The 13372-nt window shown below is 39.8% G+C and overlaps 1 protein-coding gene across 1 annotated transcript in view; it reads right to left on the bottom strand.

The window, feature by feature from the left end:
- The window catches only part of MAP4K5 (mitogen-activated protein kinase kinase kinase kinase 5), a 106651-nt gene extending 93279 nt beyond the window's left edge, over window positions 1-13372 (bottom strand). The window contains exon 1 of the mRNA XM_011999750.1: window positions 13232-13372. Coding sequence (XP_011855140.1) covers window positions 13232-13339 — 108 coding nt within the window. The 5' untranslated portion in view covers window positions 13340-13372. The remainder of the gene's footprint in view (window positions 1-13231) is intronic.

Below are 13372 nucleotides of genomic sequence, written 5' to 3'. Positions count from 1 at the left end.
ACCACGCCCAGCCTACAATACTTCTTTTAAGTTTTAAAAATAAATATTGAGGCCGGGCGTGGTGGCTCACACTTGTAATCTCAGCACTTTGGGAGGCCGAGGCGGGTGGATCACTTGAGGTCAAGAGTTCAAGACCATCCTGGCCAACATGGTAAAATCCTGTCTCTACTGAAAATACAAAAATTAGCAGGGCATGGTGGCAGGCGCCTATAGTTCCTGCTATACAGGAGGCTGTGGCAGGAGAATTGCTTCAACCCGGGAGGCAGAGGTTGCAGTGGCTGCAGTGAGCCAAGGTAGCACCACTGCACTCCAGGCTGGGCGACAGTGAAACTCTGTCTCAAAAAATAAAACAAAAAATAAATGTTGAAAGTGTTCTATCCAAAACAGAATGCTATATTTTATCTTCTAGCAAGAGTAAAAAAAGTGCTTCATTTTACATTTTTTATAAATCATTTTGGGAAAAAGAAACACTTTAGTCACTACATATATTAGTCATCCATCAATTTAACATTGATTCACTGAGCACCTCTGAAGCATCAGGTACCTCAGGTACAAGGATAATATTAGCAGAGTGACAGCAAGGAATTACTAAGATGAATAAAAATATCTGTACCTGCCCTGAGATTCAATAGGGCAGATTTTAGATCCATATAAGGAAGTTTTCTTTAGCAATCGAAACTGTCCAAAAAAAGACCACTACTTCCCAACACAGTATATCCTCATTATTCAAGTAAGAAGTTATAAATGACCATTTGTAAAGGACAAGATAGGGGTTATATGCACTATGTGCCAGCCACAGGTTTCCTGCTAGCTCCTAAACTCCTTAATTTTTACTTTATTTTATTTAACTTTAAGTTCCAGGATACATGTGCAGAATGTGCAGGTTTGTTACATAGGTATATGTGTGCCACGGTGGTTTGCTGCACCTATTGACCTATCCTCTAAGTTCCTTCTCCTTGTCCCCCACCACCAAAAGGCCCAGGTGTGTACCGCTCCCCTCCCTGCGTCCCTGTGTTCTCACTGTTTAACTCCCACTTACGAGTGAGAACATGCGGTTTAAAACTCCTTAATTTTTGTGGAGCAAGTTACTTCCAAGCTGACTTCCACACAGTTATACAGGTCTGGACAGATGCTTCCTATCCCATGGAAGGAGGCTATAACTGCACAATTTCCCCACTCCCAGGCAGACAGTAAGCCTTCCTTTAGAATGACTCAAAATCTGTTCACATGACTTCGATCTCAGCTCTTCCGCCCAATCTATTAGGATACTCATCTGTCTCTGAAAAGGCTTCTCCCAACTCTTTTCTAACACACATTGATTTTATTAAAAAGAGAATTACTTACAGAGGATTACTTAAATTGAACTAATTATCTGGAGGTCTTAATGGCAAAGGAAAGAGAGGAAAGGGCTTGAGTTTCAAGGTAGGGAAGACGTGAACTCTCAATCACTGTTGATGGGTGCAAATTTTTTTGGAGAATAATTGGTCAAAATTCACCAAAACCTTTAACACAATTTAGGAAATTTGGCTCTAGAAATTTATTTAAAGAAATAATTAAGATTGTGTGAAAAAAATTTGTTCAAGGATACCGATCCCAGCATTATTTACAAAAAAGAAATATTGGAGACAATTGCTTGTATGTTTGTATACAATGAATTAAAAATTATATAACTATACAAGAAAATAATACACAAGTATTAAATATGTATATTTACTGACAAAAAGTTGCTATATATTGTTAAATTTGAAAGCACATTATCAAATATACATCTATATAATATATACTGCATATTATTATACATATCTATTCTATGATTTACACGTATGTCCTTAATATGAATTTTTAAAAGTTGGGAATGTTTATCTCTTGGTAAAGGAGACACAAGTAATTTTTCATTCCTATATAGTTTTAAAAATGAACATGTATCACCAGGTACAGTGGCTCACGACTATAATCCCAGCACTCTGTGAGGCCAAGAGGGGCAGATCACCTGAGGTCAGGGGTTCGAGACCAGCCTGGCCAACATGGTGAAACCCTGTCTCTACAAAAATACAAAAATTAGTCGGGCGTGGTGGCACGCACCTGTAGTACCAGCTACTCGGGAGACTGAAGCAGGAGAATGGCTTGAACCTGGCGGGTGGAGGTTGTAACGAGTTGAGATTCTGCCACTGCACTCCAGCCTGGGCGACAGAGCGAGACTCTATCTCAAAAAATACATAAATAAAAATAAAACAAAAATAAAAAATGAACATGTATCACTTAAAATGTATTTTGAAAATAAAAAGGTAGGTAAAAGGAGGCTATCTGTGCTGAGGCAAGAAAGGGAGAGACAAACATATAGGAAGGTGAGTCCTACCTGTAGATCTTTACTACTACAGAAAGAATAACAGAAAACAATTCCTGGAAAAAACTGGTAAAGGACCCAAACATCTCCAGCATGTATTACAATGACGAGCCAAAAGCTGAAAATGCAAAAGTTGTTCATCAAAAGATGTCTTTAAAAATATATTGAGTTACATATGATTCTTTCCGATTTGGATACATGAAGGGTTAATAAGAGGGTCAAGAAGGCACGGGGCACCTACAAAGGGGATGCATGTAGGTGAGAAATAACACATTGATTCATAAGACAAAGCTGGGGCTGGGCATGGTGGCTCACACCTGTAATCCTAGGACTTTGGGAGGCCAAGGAGGGTGGATCACGAGCTCAGGAGTTCAAGACCAGCTTGACCAATATAGTGAAATCCCGTCTCTATCAAAAACACAAAAATTCGGCCAGGTGTGGCGGCTCACGCTATAATCCTAGCATTTTGGGAGGCCGAGGCAGGCAGATCACCTGAGGTCGGTAGTTCAAGACCAGCCTGGGCAATACGGTGAAACTCCATTTCTACTAAAATAAAAAAGAAATCAGTCAGGCATGGGGGCATGCGCCTGTAGTCCCAGCTACTCAGGAGGCTATGGCAGGAGAATTGCTTGAACCCAGGAGGCGAAGGCTGCAGTGAGGTGAGATCGTGCCACTGTACTCCAGCCTGGGTGACAAAGCAAGACTCCGTCTCAAAAAAAAAAAAAAAGACAAAGCTGGAAGTCACAATCTTTTTCAAGTAGTCCTAATTATCCTAAATCAGAGAGAAGCAAACAAAACTAGCTAGTGCTACTTAAGGCAGGTTATTCCATCTGCGGGAAATAATTCACATTTTGTAATTTATAACAGCATTACAGAGCCTAGTTTATAGGACTCAGTTAATTAACAATAAACATGAATCTAAAGTTCCAACAAAATGAGGACAAGAGAAGGCACAGCAGGAAGAGTATGCAGCAACCAAAAACGGGACCATTTCTGTTTTTAGCTATTTGTATTGTAAGGTGGCTATCAGCAAAGTCATCTTTCTTTTTTTTTTTTTTTTTTTGAGATGGAGTTTCACACTTGTTGCCCAGGCTGGAGTGCAGTGGCTCACTCTTTGCCCACAACAACCTCCACCTCTTGGTTCAAGTGATTCTCCTGATTCCAGCCTCCCGAGTAGCTGGGATTATAGGCGTCCACCACCACGCCCAGCTAATTTTTGTATTTTTAGTAGACGGGGTTTCAACATGTTGGTCAGGCTGGTCTCAAACTCCTGACCTCAGGTGATCCACCCACCTTGGCCTTCCAAAGTGCTGGGACTACAGGTGTGAGCCACCACACCCGGCCAAAGTCATCTTGATAGCAAAGGTAAATCAAGCCTAGGCTCTGAATGGAAACAAGAGCGTCAGAGTAATGACCAAGTGATAACCAGGACGAAGTGCATCTGAAAACTAGTGCTGAGACCTTAACTTTTATGTATTCAAATCAGTCCATAAATCCCTCATTTCTCAGCACAGGGGTGAGGCTGCTAAGCCTCATCTGACCATAATATGTATAGTGCCTATAGCGTGGTAGGCAGTGTGTTAAGGACTATGCGTAGAGTAGTGAATTTAAAGATGCAGTCCTAAGGTGGCTTGGAATAATGGAAAGAGCAGAGACTGTGGAATCAGAAGATCTGGATTCAAGTCCTTACAGTGCCATCTACTAACAGTAAGATTGAGGGTAACAGTAAGTTTCTTCGTGAGTAAAATAGGGATGATAGCACATCTGTTCCACCTACCTCACTAGATTATCGTGTGAAACAAATCACACACTGATCATGAGAGGGTTATACAAACATTAGTCATTCTTAGTCATGTTAATCCTATTTCATTTTCATAAAAATGTTGGAAGGTGGGGGCCAATATGACTCACTAGCCCAAACACCTCTAAGGTCCCACATCATCGTCTCAAAATCTCCATGAGAGATTACATTTAACAGAAATAAAATTATATTAGGCCTAAATTCATCTTGTACTTCTCAGAGAGTCATCTACCCTCTCGAACTTGACCAATACTTCACGTCACTGGAAAGTAACAGCCTTCTAGTAACACTCTCCATATGCAAATACTCAAAATAGTCCAATACCACCAAGTGATTTATCTTAGTCAAAGTTCTCAAATTGACAACAAAGCCCCGAAAACACAAGTATCACTTGTTAACAGAGTTTGTGTTTCTCTTTCTGTGTTCTTGGTCTGAAACCACAATGTTAGTTCACAAGTGAAACCCTCTTAAATGTTGAAAGCAAAACTAAAAAAAGAAATCTAAGTCAATCTGTATTCTATCCCATTTGTCTTCATAAAATACACTGGAAATGATGATCAAAGTGAAAATGCTAAAGCTATGTAAACAAAGAACTAGAATACTAGATGAATAAGCCCAAGGTTGCAGCTGTATCCACAAGTCAGTTTGGGGACTACGCTAGTAATGCATCACTATACTTGCACTACAGACGGCACTGTTTTATGTCTATCTTTACCAAGTTGAAAGTATTTTAAAGACTTCTGTTACAGTTTTCAGAACATGTATTTTGCTCCCAAGTATGGTTCAGAGCTTCACATTCACCATATTCTCTCTTTAGGCAGTCACAAAATAAGCCTACCTCTGAACAGTAAGAAAAATAAATAATAAGATTTTACCCAGATGACTTATAAAATAGTAAATATCCACAACAGTAACACATCATCCCAATAAAACATGTTTTATTTTTGCAGTGACCTTATACAACATTTAACATAACATTTATTTAATAAGAAATATAATTTAACAAAGCTTTTGAAGGACAATCTTTCATCTCTTATTTTCTACTGTTAAGCTATTTTTCCAAGTTATTCACTCTCTCACTCAAATATGAAAACCAGGAGTCTCTCATAATGTCAGACACAGGACACAAAAAGGACAGTATATTCACATAGTTCAACTGTGTTACTATTAAAAAATAAGAAAGTGGGTGATGTTTTAATATCAAATGTCAGAGAAATAACAACACATACATCCATTTTCTATTACCTTCAGATTTTTAGGCATCGGACTAGACTCTTAATATTTAAAGATCAGAGTATACTGGTGGAGAGAAGACATAGGAAACAGCTATATTTTCTTTGCTTACAAATTCATGCTTAAAAACATAAGACTTGGTAACCTACAACCAACTGCTGAACTTCATTAAAAATCACAATGGGCTAGGTGTGGTGGCTCACACCTGTAATCCCAGCACTTTGGGAGGCTGAGGCGGGCGGATCACCTGAGGTCGGGAATTTGAGACCAGCCTGACCAACATGGAGAAACCCTGTCTCTGCCAAAAATACAAAATTAGCCGGGCATGGTGGCACATGCCTGTAATCCCAACTGCTTACTTACATGACCACTATGTTGCTTACTCCTTCAAGGCATATTTATTGAGCACATACTATATCCTAGGCAATATCCTACTATAGGTGTGTCAACAGTAGACATGAGATCTCTGTTCTCATGCAGTTTGAGTCTACCAGGAAGACAAGCAAAAATGATGAGTAATAAATAATATCATGATAAAAATGTACATAGAGCTTTGAAAACATACAGCTGCTAGATGTGACCTACTCTAAGGGACAGAAAAGCCCCCTCCTCCCCTCCGCCAAGAAATGTAACGTTTAAACAGAAACCCAAAGAGCAGGCAATAAGATGGAAGAGAAAGAGTGTTCTAAAGGAATACCTGCCAAAATCTGAAAGACAGAGAGTAGAGTGCATATAAACAACTGAAAGTTCAGTATGAATACGGTATTGGGATAAGCAGGGCCTTAATAGGCATATTATTCTAAGACTTTATTCTACGGACAAGGGAAATAAAGGAGATATAACACAAAACTTCAGATTTCTATTTTTTGGAGAATGAATTCATTTTCCTCATTGTAGTTAGAGCAGACAGGAACAAGAATGGAGGCAGGAGATGATAAGAGATGATCTCTTGAAACTTTTGGTTCTTATGAAAAGAACTTCCTCATACCGCCCTGTTTCTTCTCAGACACCTTCAATGTATTATTTTCTCTGCCACCCCTCTAAGGTTACAGCCTTTCCTCAGCTCTCCTACAAACTCTCCTGGGTGACCTCACCTATATTTCACACGTACCACTCATAAAGTGATGATGACTCCCAAACCTGTATCCCCAGTCCAGAACTCTCAAGGCCAGAGTTGCATTTCCTACCACCTACCAGACATATTCACCTATGCAATGCCTTATGTTCAAAACCAAACACAAAATCCAGACTCCACAAATTTGGTATTTCCTAACTCTGTTGATAGCATCAATGTAGTCTCACTCAAGCCAGAAATTCTAAATGCCATCAATTACCCTTCTCCTCCTACCTACCCCGGCCCCCACATTACCAGGTGTTTTTGATCCTCTTCTAAATATGACTCAAATCCATCCCTTCCTTTCATCTTCTATACCACCGCCTAAATTTAGTCTTGCATAAGCTCTCGTCTGGATTATTCAGGAACTGGTCTCTACATTTCTGGCCACTTTGTAAAATCTACACACTACACTGTAAGATATTTCCTCCTAAAAAGTGTTTCCCTAGGCAGGGCACGGTGTACTCACACCTATAATCCCAGCACTTTGGGAGGCAGAGGTGGGTCAATTGCTTGAGCCCCAGAGTTTGAGACCAGCCTGGGCAACATGGCAAAATTCCATCTTTAAAAAAAATAATAATAATAATACAAAAATTAGCTGGGCATGGCAGTGTGTGCCAGTCCCAGCTACTCAGGAGGCTGAAGTGGGAGGATCACTTGAGCCTGGGAGGCAGAGGGTCTAGTGAACCGAGATCATGCCACTACACTACAGCCTAAGTGACAGAGTAAGACCATCTCAAAAAAATAAAAATAAATAATTGAAAAGGTCCAAATTCTTTGATATGACACACAGGGTCCATAAGCTGGTGTTTCCTGCCAGAAAATAGCCTCTATTCTCCATCTATAAAAAAATAAAAATAAATAATTGAAATGACATCTCTGCCAGATGTCACACTGAACCTGGAATGAATACAAATGCAGACCTCTCAAAACTCATCACAGTTTCTCAAGCCTCCAGGTGTTTGCACATACCATTCCCAAAGTCTGGAATATCTTTTCCTATCTTCTCTACCTAGAAACCACTGGTCTTCTTTTAAAAATCCAGTTAATGCCCCTTCCTCTGTTAATCTTCCTTGGTTCACACTCCCCTCTCTCCCTTCTTTCATCCCCAATACAGACAGAGTTGGGCATTTCTCCCACTTCTCTTCTATGGCACACAATTTTCTAACAAATTATGACAGCTTACATGCCTGTTTTCTTTTTTGTTTTTTTGAGATGGAGTTTTGCTTTTGTTGCCCAGGTTGGAGTGAAGTGGCGCAATCTCAGCTCACTGCAACCTCTGTCCTCCAGGTTCAAGCAATTCTCTTGCCTCAGCTTTCCAAGTAGCTGGGATTACAGACACCTGCCACCATGCCCGGCTAATTTTTGCATTTTTAAAAAAGACAGGGTTTTGCCATGTTGGCCAGGCTCAAACTCCTGACCTCAGGTGATCCACCAGCCTTGGCCTCCTAAAGTGCTAGGATTACAGGTGTGAGCCACTGTGCCTGGCCACGTCTGTTTTCTTGACTAAACTATATGTTCCTTATTGATAGTGTACTTTCTTTATCTCATGTTTGCATCCCCACACCCTAACACATTGTCAGCACCTAATAAATACTTCTTTAATGAATGAATGCTTATTATAGAAGTGTGATGATACATTAAGCTTTGTCTCTATAAAATGGGATCTTGGGATATGTTTCAAAGTGCCTAAAGCCATTCCAGAATGGTGACTCTTGGATGGAGGAAAGCAAAGTGAAGGCATACATAAAGGAGATTCCCCATAGCAGACCTACTTCATCTAGCATCCAAAGGAACCCATGTTAGTGACAAGACTACATGACAAAGACTTCTACACAAATTATAATATCATTTATAATTGCAAAAAAAGTTTGAAAACTAGAAATAACAAATATGCAACTTAGAATGATTAACTAAATGAAGGTTCATTCAATGGATCCTTTAAAAATAGTACTTCAGACAGGGTGCGGTGGCTCACACCTGTAATTCCAGCACTTTGGGAGGCCGAGGTGGGCAGATCACAAGGTCAGGAGATCAAGACCATCCTGGCCAACACAGTGAAACCCCATCTCTACTAAAAATACAAAAATTAGCTGGCTGTGGTGTCACATGCCTGTAATCCCAGCTACTTGGGAGGCTGAGGCAGGAGAATTGCCTGAACCAGGGAGTCGGAGGTTGCAGTGAGCTGAGATCGCACCACCGCACTCCAGCCTGGCGACACTGCAAGACTCCGTCTCAAAAAAAAAAAAAAAATTCTTTTGTGTGATTACACCACTGCACTCTAGCCTGGGGAACAGAGCAAGACCCTGTCACCAAAAAAAAAAAAAAAAAAAATTAGTACGTTTGTAGAATATTTAACGACTAGGGAAAATGCTGGTCATTTCAATCAATCAGAAAAAAGAGTTATATCATAATCCCAATCATAAATTAAATATAAAAAACATTTTGGAAATACTGGCTTAAAAACATTTAGGAAAAAAGCCTGAAATAAACTGTATGAAATTATTAGCAGTACTTATCTCTCATTAATTTTCTACAACTAATTTGTTCAACAAATATTTATTGAGCATTTGTTTGTTACATTACAGAGATGTGCAAGAGACATCTGTTTCTGTCCTCTGGGAACTAAACATGTTATTCTTCTATAATCAATCAGATAAAGCAATAAAGGTTAGAAAAAAATTCATGGGATTGCCCAGTCTAAATTTATATTCTATGAAAGGTAAAAATAATAATAAATAAAAATAAAAAGCCAGATTCCCAGAACTTCTCTGAAATCTAGGCCGGAAACAATTTTGATACAAATATTTGGATAAGGACTGCCCAAATGGCTTGTACTACTGATTACGAACTGTATCATGATGCTGTAGTTGTTCTAGATCCTTGTGGTCAGAAGGTAGTTGAGAATCTAAATCTCCAGATTTATCCTTCCTGTTGGCAAATCTAAATTTTTACAGTAATTACAAATAAAAGCTGCTTAGTTGAAATTTAATCCTTCATCCACCATCCACCAAATTTCTTTTGTCTTCTGTGTTTCTTTCCCCTCTACCACTTCTTGCTCTTGCCCTCAATGATTCACTCCATTTATCTAAAAGAATCCTTATGTTCCTCCTCTTCTTTCAACCAAGGAACAGCCAATATAAGATTGAACTCTCCCTCTTGGGGATTCTCAGGAAAGATGGACGCTTCAGAGGGGATGTGTGGTATTGATGAACATAACATCACGAAGAATCTGAAAGCCATAGTCCTTTTAAAGCTCCTGCTTCAAAAGATACCTAAGGTGTAAAAAAAAAAAAAAAGTGGGGATAAGTCCAGGCTTGGTAGCTCACACCCATTAACCCCAGCCCTTCGGGAGACTGAGGCAGAAGGATCACACGAGGTCAAGAATTTGAGACCAGCTTGGACAACATAAGAAGACCCTGTCTTTACATTAAAAAAAAAAAAAAAAATTAGCCAGGAATGTTGCCACACACACTTGTAGTCCCAGCTACTGAGGAGCCTGAGGAGGGAGAATCCCTTAAGCCCAGGAGTTCAAGGCTGCAGTGAGCTGATCATGTCACTAGACTCCAGCCTAAAGAGCAAGACCCTGTCTCAAAAAAAAAAAAAAAAAAAAAAAGGGGGGATATTATCTGAGTAGAACAGTGACTAATTTACCTTTATTATTCTTTACTGTAGTTATTTCACTAGTTTATATCCTACATTGAAAATACTTCTAAAACTTCCTAGGATTTTCAGCTCATCAGAAACACAGTGATAAATAGTAAAATTACTCTAATTGCCCAGAGCTTAAAAAATGCAGCACTATAGTTTCAGGTTACATGTTTTTAGGCATACTAAGGAGTAAATTTAAACTGACAAAATTCTATAGGACTTAGATCACTGATAGTGGATATACTATAAAATAGTTTTTCAGAAATATTTCCCCAGAGAACTCAAATAGTTGAAATGTGTAATAAAAATACACATGCAGGGTATCATTAGAAAGCATCATAGGGCCAGATGTGGTGGCTCATGCCTGTAGTTTCAGTACTTTAGGAGGCTGAGGCAGGCAGATCTCAGGAGTTCAAGACCAGCCTGGGAAACATGGCAAGATCCCCTCTCTACTAAAAAAATACAAAGATTAGCCAGACATGGTGGCGCTTGCCTGTAGTGCCAGCTACTTGGGAGGCTGAGGTGGGAGGATCACTTCAGCCAGGGGGATTGAGGTTTCAATGAACCAAGATCGCCACTGCCCTCTAGCCTGGGGGACAGAGCGAGACCCTGTAACTAAACAAACAAGAAGGCATTACAGGAATACATAGAGTACTAAATGCTAACTTAGTGTTATGTCAAAAGCATATGCTCAGAGAACTAGGTGAGAGAGTCTGATATTCATTCATTCATTTATTCATCAAATTTTTAGGAAGTACTCTGTGGTAGGCATAATCAGAGACAGAGCAGTGAAGAGATTAAAATCCCTGCCATCATGGAGTATTTTAGTAAATCGAGATAAATAAAAAACAAGAAAAAAAATAAGTAAAACATTTTGTTGGTGATAAGTACAAAGCAAAATTTAAGTAGAAAAAAAGATTTGAGAGGGTGTGAAAAAAAGGAGGAAGGGAGCAAGCCATACAGTAGGGGGTGGGGGGAAGGGGGAGACATTACGAAGAGAGGAAATAGCAAGAACAAGGACCCAAAGATGGGGAGATGCTTATTATGTTTAAGAAGCAGCAAGCAGGCCGGTGTGACTAGAGCAGAATGACTAAGGAGAGTGGTAGATGAGGCTGAAAAACAAGGGGGAAGGGCTAGGTCTTGTCCAGGAGCATTTGGGTAAGGTTTTCATGGACAGGTATTATAGCAACAGGTGGAAATGGAGGGGTGGAAGGTGATTCCAAGTAATTAGAACAAAGGAAAACAAAAGACAAGGAGCTACGAATGCCTTAAGGATGTTTAGAATCAGAGGCTGGCCTAGTGTGCAATGAATACACATGTAAGTGTGAGGAAGCAACATTGTGAGAGTAGGGGACCATGTGTTAAGGGGTGAAGGTAGAGGGTGATGAATATTCAGTTTTTGATCCTCTGTCTGGGAACTGCAGAAGAGAGACTAGGGCAGGAAGGCACCAGGGTAAAAGGCAGGCATTAGCTGCCCCTTAAATATAATCTTTGCTTTTTTCCCTGGCACGAAAAAAATTCTGCTCCAGATAGTTGCTTTAGTTACCATATCTATGAAGAAAAAGGGTGCACGTCTTAAGATCTTCGTGGGGAAAACACTCCTAAAACTTTATTGTAGTAGGGAGAAGAGAATATATACAACAAGTAGAATTTATACTATTGTAAATTAACATGAACTAAACTGAACTGGTCTAATACACAGTGAATCATAAGACAAAGATGACTAAAAACTGAGACAGAGAAAGGAAACAGGAATTTCAATTTTCTAAAGAGCATTCCACAAAATGGCTAATCCTTGGATAAACAACTAAGTTAACTACCTCTAATTTTACATAAAGAAGAGGAGGATTGTTACAATCATACACGTTGAGTTCAAAGGTATTCAAAAGGTAAGAGCCGGAGCCTTGCTCAGAATTCATCACCTCAGTACCTCTAGCAGTGACTGGTACAGAAGACTCGAATGCTTGTTTAAGGAATAAAAAGCCTATCCATTACAGTTTATCTCAGTAGAATCGAACAGTGCTAGGGCTGTAGTACCACCACCTTGAAATGGTAATATTAATAGGGAGGAAATTAAAAGTAAGTAGAAAGAGGGGAACCACCTGTGCAAAACAACAACATAACTCCAGAGGAATCTACTGGTTAATTACCCAAATGACACAAAACCATCTCAGCGGATATGCAGAAGTGTTGTTTGGCACACTGGGATATGTATTATGATCAAATCCAATAAACAACGCTATTCCCTTTTTGGAACACACAACAAAAAGCATAAGGCAATCTCAATCTCTTTCCTCTGAACCATTCAATAACACAGCGGATTTGGGGAATTGGGTTTGCTTCTCTACAATGCTTTTTAAAATCCTAAATTAGGAGTAACTCTCATCGTTTGTCTTAAGTATTACAAAAGAGTACAATACAAAGACATCAGCTCATATCCACTTATGGTTATGGGATGTTAGAAATCCCTGAAAGGAACCGCTAAAGTAAAACAAAACCCAGCAAGTTAATATCACATTTTTATCGTCAACCAAAAACAAACGATCAAACTTCCACCAGGAAAAGCATCTTTTTATATGGGATAATGTTTGCATACATGTCACCAATATTAGTTTGTTTACAGTTAAAGCTCAGAGACAGTGTTTTATATGGCTTTTTAAGCCAAACTCATCCATTAAAACAAATTTTTTTTAAAAAATGCAAATGTCTGAATGTCAATATTTTTTCCTGTCTATCTTCCATGAAGCATTTTTCCATGCTAACACTAGAGCATCCTTCGGTGTAATTCCACAAGCAGATTCAAATTCCCTTCAATACCATAAACAAGCCCTATTAAAAAGCCTTTAAACCACAAAAAAGTGCAACAGCGGTTTGCAACTGTGTGGTTAGTTCTGCTTGTTGGTAGAGATTAGCATAAGCTACGAGTCGAAGTTGCTCAGAACCGAGTAAAAGGGACCTCGGCCGCTTTCCCCCCTAGAGGCAACAATAAAAGCATCCTCCTCTCGCCCCAATACTTCGCCCCAATACTCGTCCCATTCCCGGGACCCAGTCGACCGCAGGAAAAAAAAGCAGGGCCAGCCTCACTTACCTTGTAGACGTCCCCGTAGGTGCCGCTGCCGACCCTCTGGACAAGCTCGTAGTCCTGCTGCGGGTTCCGCCTCAGGATGTCCGCGGCAGGCCGCAGCGGGGCCTCCATCTTCGCTTAGGGCCCGGCCCCCGCCGGCTCAGC

Source organism: Mandrillus leucophaeus, unplaced genomic scaffold (assembly GCF_000951045.1).
Source record: "Mandrillus leucophaeus isolate KB7577 unplaced genomic scaffold, Mleu.le_1.0 Scaffold60, whole genome shotgun sequence".
In the NCBI taxonomy this organism is placed as follows: Eukaryota; Metazoa; Chordata; class Mammalia; order Primates; family Cercopithecidae; genus Mandrillus; species Mandrillus leucophaeus.
Note: the sequence above shows the minus strand (reverse complement) of the source record. Positions and strands in the feature narration are given on the sequence as shown.